The sequence below is a fragment of the Tripterygium wilfordii genome, chromosome 12, assembly GCF_013401445.1.
Source record: "Tripterygium wilfordii isolate XIE 37 chromosome 12, ASM1340144v1, whole genome shotgun sequence".
In the NCBI taxonomy this organism is placed as follows: domain Eukaryota; kingdom Viridiplantae; phylum Streptophyta; class Magnoliopsida; order Celastrales; family Celastraceae; genus Tripterygium; species Tripterygium wilfordii.
Genome location: NC_052243.1, coordinates 11,872,518 through 11,880,923, shown reverse-complemented (window position 1 = coordinate 11,880,923; position 8,406 = coordinate 11,872,518). Strand labels below are relative to the sequence as shown.

The following is an 8,406-nucleotide window of genomic DNA, read 5'->3' as shown; positions in this document are numbered from 1 at the left end:
AATTGCTAAACACAATGTCTCTCCCTCTCTCTAGTTATCACACGCGTGCACAAACATATATGCTAAAAGCCCAAAACAACAAAAGTTTCTTAGTGGCAATAAAGCGATGGATGGAACCGTCATTGATTTTTGACCAACTCAAATTAAAAGCAAAAATAGCATCTTTTGTAATATTCACTATAGGAGTTCTCTATTGGTAGGTAATCAGGTATTATATATTCCCATGCAGGACAAAACTATGTTAATTGGGATGCTTAATTAGGTAAAAAAACTGCCAAAAGCACATGATGGTAGTAGCACTAGGCTTTTGTTTAGTGGATATCAATAAATGATAAAAGTACTAAAGAACATTAATGATACCTAAGAATAGACAAGCTCACCAATTAGGACCACTGGCATTGTTACAGGTGGAAAAATTCACCACCTAGTCCTAGTGGTGTAGATAAAGATCTTCCAAGATTTTTTAGCACTTTTAAAGCAAATATTTACTTGGAATCCTAGTCTTCACTCTACGCCACAAATTATTTTATTGGAAAAATTAAAAATCAAAAAAAGAGGAGAATGGACATAAAGAAAATATTTAAAATTGGTTTCTTGAAGTACCACAATGTGGAAAGTTGTGTTCTATGGAAAATTCTACAATACCCTGAAGCCCAATTACAACGTTAAGACCCAAATATTTTGGGCCTGATACTGGTCTTGGGCCTGGATTATCATTTGAGCCCAAGAACCTGTTTCTTGAAGTCGAGACTCGAGCGTCCGACCATGGGCCTGAAGGCGCGTGAGGAAAACTATTTTGGACCAGATGAAAATCTCAATAAGTTGTTCAACCAAAAGTATTAATCAAATCGGAGATGACGACGATTTGAGTCTTCTTAAATCTTTATCAGAGAAGCAAAGCGTAGAATCTCGGTCTGCAGTTATTACCCGAGGGAAAGAAAAAGGACTCCATTGTTCTTTTGAGTAAAATAAAATCATTAGGTAAAACAAAAGGGTAGTGTCTTAGGATATATTTTTTTTCCCCGGTCATATGACGATCTATAATTATCGTGAGTTGGGTTTGGTTTCACAAATTCATCTGCTTTTGTTTTGAAGGTTTTGATCGGAGAACGAATTGATTGATTCTCTGCGTCGCGATGGCAGTTGCGTCTGAAGAAACCACCAGCATATGCAGTCACTGGTGATCATCCAATTTTGACTTTCTGATTGTTACGGATTGATGTTTCTTATGTGTAATTTTTCTTGTTTTATTGATCTCAATTGCCTAATTAGGGTCTTTAGGTTTATACATCACGTAATATGCCGGTTTACTACATTTTCTGCTGCGCGCTTGGAGAGGAGGCACTCCTTTTGTCTTTTCCTTCTCCTTTGGAGGGGTCTATGTGGACTTCGAGTTTCCTTCGCCTGTTAGATAGACCCTTTTATGGTTGGCTTGATCAAATTCTTTCAGAGTCTGATTTGACAATTTAGAATTTCTATTAGATCATTCTGATTTCTATGTTATTTTGGGCCATGCATTTTTCTTGAATTATTTGCACAGTTGGTTTCATAATTTTGGTTTATGCACGTTGACATGTATGGGTAAGTTAAATGTATGATTGAGCTAGAAATTTATGTTTGTCCCATTTTTTGATGAACAAATTTTGATTTCAATTATTAGTTTTTTTTTAGCGTGAAGTAGGATACGAATCTTGAACCTATTTGAAATCCTAAGGAGTGGCTACCACCAAGCCAAGAGCTCCTTGTATAGTTATATTTGTCCCCAAAAAGGTTTCTCTGGGAAAAACTTGTTTTTGGAAGGTATTGCTGTAATGAGCTGTTAAATATATCTTTTGGTTTAAATCTGCTGGATTATAGCCATTAGCAGCCTGTTGGAATTTGGAATTTCAGCAGATCCCAAGCTGTAATAATTCTCAGAGTTATCATCTTGTTTTTCTAGCGATCTGTATTTCAACTGAGATCTAATGTAATGCTTAAAGTTTTGGACGATGTTGTAATTCTGGTGTCAGTTTTCGGATATTTAGCATGTTGACTTTTTCTTTATGTGAAGTTCTTGTTTATGTCTAATAAAATAATAATGCCTTGTGCAAGTATTTTGAAGGAAAGGGATTGACATTGCTTCTGTAGCTTGTGAATCCTGAGGCAATGATTGTTTGGATTTGGTCTGATTGTCTTACGATTGTTTCTTATGGGAAGATGAGTGGAGCAAAGGGTTTCAACTTTCAATTGATTGTTTAATGTTTATTGTTAACTTCTGTCCATTTATCCTTTCTTTAGCGGGGACATATGTTCAAATGATCTTTCAAGCTAAATTGGTAGATCAAATATTTCTTTGGAGTTAAATATTTCATGAAGCGTACTTCTAAATTGAACAATTTTTTAGTTTGATCGAGCACTTTGATTGCATGCATTTCCAACTTCTTTTGGATTGAGACAATCGGTGCTGCTGCATGCTTGGGTAGCAAATGTTGTTCCTGCTCCTAGTGTCCTTTTTTCCAAGAAAACTTGAAACTTTTCTAAGTGTAGTATGTGATATACATTGTTCACCATGAATTACTTTATGGCCTTAGCAGCTGATAATTTGATGACATCTTCTAACTGATGAGTTAAATACTGATTTAATTTGTTTATATCATTGCAGTGACAGAGCTATATCATCCTCAAACATTGATTTGCATTTTGCTCACTGTTCCCGAAATCTGGAAAGATGTAAAATCTGTGGTGATATGGTTCCAAAGAAACATGCTGAGGAACATTTCTTGAACACCCATGCTCCGGTATGTGATTTTATTTTGTACACTCTTTTTTTATTCCTACAAAATTGTAGGGTGTGTTTCGGAGAGGGGTTAGGATTCTTTCCCCTTCTATATGTGGTGCCTTGTTGCAAATAGTTCAACAGCATAATTTTCCTTTGGGAGGTCCTATCTTCCTGTTGGGACCCTGCATCAGGTGTATCTCATTTTATTCACTAGTTATTTATCCGCTTTTCTAATTTTTGGTGTAAGGAGGTTTCTTCAAGAAACCTGTACAATGCAGTGCTGCATTGACTGTAGACTGGGTTCTTCTGTCTAGAGAACGAATGACAGTGCTTTCTTAATCTCAAGCCAAGCTACTATATAGTCTTTCTGGATGCTGGCAATGATGTGATTTACAGCTTGTAGTTCGATAACTTCTGCAGGTTAATTACTTGCTGATTACTGTGATGAAATCCTTTGCTACATTAAGTTTCTTACTAAATCGACTTGGGATCTTCTTTTTATGGACAGTTTAAAATTGAATTCTAGTTTTATTTTGTTGTTTTGTTGGTTAAGTGGTTATCCTTTCTCTGGTAGGAATAAGTAATTTCCTGAATTTAATAAAATAAGTTTGCTGTTGGGAAAAAAAATTCATATGAAAAGCTTCCATTGATAGAGTTGCAGAGGTGCAATCTAGAGGTCACAAGTTTAATTCCTGAAAACAATCTCTCCACATATTATGTGGGGATAAGGTTTGCGTACACCCTGTTTGCCTCACGGGAGTTGTTTACCTATGAAAAGCTTCCATTGGAGGTTAGCTTAGATTTAAAAAAGGAGAACAGCAATGCAATGTGAAATATGATTTACTTGAGTTCAGCTCTCGTATAAGGCAGCTACAAATTTGACCCATTTATTCTTGAGCAGGTATCCTGTTCATTGTGCAATGAAATGATGGAACGAGATATTTTACCCATCCATAAAGGTGAGAATTGCCCTAAAAGGATCGTCACTTGTGAGTTTTGCGAGTTTCCACTTCCAGCAATTGATCTAGCTGAACATCAGGTAATAACTATCTATGTACTTGCCATTACAAGATACATTTCTCTCACCAATTAATTTGCATTTTCATCTATTTATAGGAAGTGTGTGGAAACAGGACAGAACTTTGTAATTTATGTAATAGATATATCAGACTACGGGAACGATATAATCATGAAACTAGATGCACTGGGGTCTCAGATCATAATGCGGGATCATCAAGGTAGATATTCAGCCTCTTTTTTTTCTTTGTTCAATTTTGATTACTGAAATGAAAACATAAAGTCCTTTTGCATTAATTTATGCTTAGCTGTTTTTAGTGTATGGACACTGTAGATTTATATGTCATTTGCCGCACCTACCTAAGATTTAGTCTTAAAGTGGTCAATTGTTTCCAAAAAATCATAATATGGTAAATTGCGATTGCCTGCGTAAATTTATTGTTGAAAACTGTAGGCAGTTTATAGCGTTAGAGTAACTGGAGCCTTGTATTTCCCTCCGAAGCTACGATGGGTAATAAAAATTGTAAACGTATTCATTGTTCAGAATGTATATTTATCATGCATTCTTGGTGTTGGCACCACATGAGTTTCGGTATATGTGCTTTCATTGAGACTGATGTTTGGTAACATTGTATGGTACTTTGTCCGATAGTTGCATCATGCACTTCTCCATGTTCTATAAAATGTACTGGAATTTCATTAGCATCATAGAATATGATTGTCGTGGCTCATTGACTTGGGTATGATTTGTTTTTCATTGATTTGAAGGGACGTAAGAGCTGCTGAAAGAGAGCAAGGTGGTCCGAGAAGAGAGGCACGTGAATTTTCACGCAGACGTTTGCTCTTCACCATGGCAATAACTGGCATTGCTGTTCTACTCGGATCACTTTTCTTCCAGAGGAAAGCTGAGGATACTTGAGTGCATTAGCGACAGCGAGGTGTAGTGTCTGATTGTGAACTGGTATTACTGTATTTGAAACCATTCCGGTATGTTATTATACATTTATCCAGATGTTTCCTTTAGCTTGGGAACCAGAATTTGTTGGATTCGGGATATTTGGATTATTGATTACGAATAACAGTGGGCTAAATGTATCTATCTTTTGTTGTCAATTGATATCATTGTTGACTCGAGTCTTTAAAATCCGAAGTATGCATGCCTGAACATTAACAGGATTTTACATCTATCAACATCTCAACAACCTATCATATGTCCGGACCGATAATTATAATTGATAAAATAAAATTGGATGCCTATCAAAAAAAAAAAAAAATGGATGTGAAGCTGAATATGTGGTTGGGACGAAGGGAGGGAGAAAATCTTCATTTCATTCTTTTCACCTCATCTACCTGAGCCATCGAGGGGGAGACTATAGCATCCGCTCGAATAGATAGGGGCCAGGGGGTCACAAGTCTATGCATTGTCAAGTGTGGTGATGTTGAGCGAGCTATCAAATGACAAAATAGCTCATTCTTCTAAATCCTATATTGTGTCCAGGGGAAAAAGTGAAGTGCATGATAATTTCCAACTTAGTAGACGTGTTTTCTTGACCAAAAGGCCAAATAGAACAAATACGTGCAGTCTAGTATGGGCTAACTCAAAACGAACAATATCTACTAGGCTCAAAGAGGGGTAGGTTACAGAATCAGTAGTTGGAAGCATAATAGTGGATTTGAATAGTTTTGACCAACAAACGATTTAACCGAAAGCCCATGATTTTTTCAAATGGGCTTGCATCAACCCAGTGAGTTAGATGCTTTCTTAAATGAAAAACTTTATTCACAAGAAAAAAAGTTTCTTTTTCCATTTTATTTTCTTAAAATGTCCAGATTGTGGATATTTATGTACGATGTTATCAATGTTGGATTATTTGGTGCAAAGCCCAAATAAGAGAGGTGAAGAATGACCCAAATCAATTGAGGCCTGAACTCAAGTTATGTGAGAAGATGAGCTTAAAACTAAATTGGTTTTGCTCAGATAAAATCCCTGCAAGATTGGATTCATTCAAGATTGTGTCTATCCACTAGAGTTATCAAAATATGTTCCTATCTCTATCCACATCTCCACTACCTCGTTAAATAGAAGTGGTCTCCTCAGTTGAAAGAGGTACAGAAAAACACACTCTAAGAAAATTCTATTCAGGTCTGAGAGCACAGTTCGAGAGAGGTTCGCTTAAGTCCATCGTTTTGATAGTGCTACCAACGGTGGGAGTGAAGCGTTGTATCTTGGGAGGTGAACTGCCATCCATCCTGTAGGCACCGATAGCAGGCGGCTTTATCACCTTAAGGAGATTCGCATCCGCGTACCTCGCTTCAAATTCTGTTTTCAATTCATTTCGTCGTTCGGTAACAAACTCTGTTGCTTTGAGTCTGGTCATATTGTTCAGTGTGATATTTTGTGCAATCATGTTTCGGTTGATGATGTGTAATCAATGATTCAATACGTGTTGAACTAAAAGACAATTAAAGTTTTATTGATTACATGTGTACTGCTCTATAGCATTGCCGATTAAATATATATGTATATATGAGTTAATGGTTTCAGCTTATACAATGATCACATAAGCATGGTTTGGATTTATATGATTTTGTCATATATATATATATGAACTCGGGATATGATATACCTGCATATACATGGTCTAGGTACATGTGTTTTGTTTTATATGATTGCTATCTGAAGTGGTGATCCCTAGTTTGTAAATAATTGACAACAATCTTAAGGTGATAAACGTGTGTTTGTTGGCCTTTTGTGTTTACTAACTAGGTCTTGATTACAGATATAACTTGATACAATGGCTGCCCCTAATAACCCGAGGATGCCTGGAGTAGGAAACGATCCTGCAGTTGACCCTTTTGTTGATCCAGAGGGAGGCAATGCCTCCTCTGATGATAAGACCACTAATGGTGGCAATGGTCGAAAGGCTAATGATGGTCACACTGTGAGTGAGGCCGAGTCCAGTCGAAAGGTTAATGAAAAGCCGACTGTGAATATAAGTGCACCACCAGTGATTCCCCACTCTATCAAGGCTGAACAACCTGAGAAATTTACTGGTTCAGGCTTTAAACTGTGGCAACAGAAAATGTATTTTTTCTTGACCACTATTGGTTTGGTCAGATACCTGAAGGAAGAGTGTCCAACAATTGGTGCTGATGAGACTGATGTGACGGTCGTAGCTGCTATAGATGCATGGAAGTATGGTGACTATCTGTGCAAGAATTATATTATGAATAGCATGATCAATCCGCTATACAAGGCATATTCTAAAATGCCGAGTGCTAAAAAATTGTGGGAAGCACTTGATAAACGATATGGTACCGAGGAAGTAAGCTCAAAAAAGCAAGTGGTGACCAAATTCATGGAATACAAAATGGTGGATTCCAAACCAGTGATTGATCAAGCTGAAGAAATTCAGGTTATTCTGCAAGAGATTGAAGCAGAAGGAATGACTATGAGTGAGTCCTTCCAAGTGCAAGCTACTATAGACAAGCTTCCTCATTCTTGGACTGATTTCAAGCACTACTTGAAGCACAAGAAGAAGGAGATGAACATGGATGATCTGCTGGGCCGACTGCGAATTGAGCAGGACAATAGGAAGAGCACATGTTCTTCCAAAGAGCCAAAGGCAAATCTGGTGGAGTCTTCCAAACCTAGGCAACTTAGGAAGCGGAAGTATAATAATCAACAGAAGGGTAAGCCCCAGAAGTTTCAGGGGAACTGTTTTGTTTGTGACAAGCCTGGACATATGGCTAAAGACTGTAGAAATAAGCGCCAGAAAAATGGAAAAGGCAAGGGACGAGCCAATAATCAAGCCCACCTAGTTGATGAGCAAGATGAGGAGAGATTTGCTGCTGTTGTAAGTCAAGTTCTGATGGTATCCAATGCCAAGGATTGGTGGGTTGACACATGTACTACTAGCCACATATGTGTTGATAAGGGATTGTTCACCACCTACAAGGAAGCAAAGGAGGCAGAACATATTTTCGTCGCCAACTCTGCCCCAGTTAAAATTGAAGGGAGAGGAAAGGTGACTTTGAAGTTTACTTCAGGAAAGGAGCTTGACCTACTGGATGTGCTGCATGTTCCCGAGATCAGGAAGAATTTGATTTCAGGCCCCATTCTTAGCAAGAAAGGATTCAAGATGGTATTCGAATCCGACAAATTTATTTTGTCTAAGAGTGGGGTATTTGTAGGCAAAGGGTACTTAGATAATGGGCTTTTTAAAGCCAATGTTGCTGTAATCAATGAAAATTCCAAATTCTTGTACCCAAAATTAGTTATGAATAAAGAGATGAATTCAGTTTACATGGTGTGTTCTCCATCTTTGTGGCATGGTAGACTAGGACATGTAAACTTTGGTACAATGAAGAAAATCGCAAACTTGGGGCTAATTCCCAAATTTAATTTGGATGCACATTATAAATGTGAAACATGTGTTGAGGCAAAGTTTGCAAAGAAACCATTCAATTCAATTGAGAGAAGTACAATACCTCTACAATTAATTCATAGTGATCTATGTGATTTAAAATTTGTTCAAAGTAGAGGTGGCAAAAAGTATTTCATTACTTTTGTGGATGATTGCACACGATTTTGCTATGTCTATTTATTGACTAGCAAAGATGAGGCAATG

General features: G+C 37.3%; 1 protein-coding gene across 1 annotated transcript; it reads left to right on the top strand.

Annotated features, from left to right (window-relative positions):
• The first annotated feature begins 820 nt into the window (after window positions 1-820).
• On the top strand, window positions 821-4,909 carry LOC120010284 (XIAP-associated factor 1-like). Its single transcript, XM_038861041.1, has 6 exons — window positions 821-981; window positions 1,096-1,180; window positions 2,642-2,777; window positions 3,660-3,797; window positions 3,875-3,996; window positions 4,544-4,909. Exons 2-6 carry the CDS (start codon window positions 1,137-1,139, stop codon window positions 4,692-4,694), a joined length of 591 nt encoding a protein of 196 aa, XP_038716969.1. The 5' UTR covers window positions 821-981; window positions 1,096-1,136; the 3' UTR covers window positions 4,695-4,909.
• The last annotated feature ends 3,497 nt before the right edge of the window (window positions 4,910-8,406 follow it).

Excerpts from the sequence above, each read along its gene's own strand:
- LOC120010284 (XM_038861041.1), top strand. The coding sequence starts at position 1,137 with ATGGCAGTTGCGTCTGAAGAAACCACCAGCATATGCAGTCACTG. Across the intron at positions 3,798-3,874 it reads TTGATCTAGCTGAACATCAG|GAAGTGTGTGGAAACAGGAC; the intron begins GTAATAACTATC and ends ATCTATTTATAG. Across the intron at positions 3,997-4,543 it reads CATAATGCGGGATCATCAAG|GGACGTAAGAGCTGCTGAAA; the intron begins GTAGATATTCAG and ends ATTGATTTGAAG.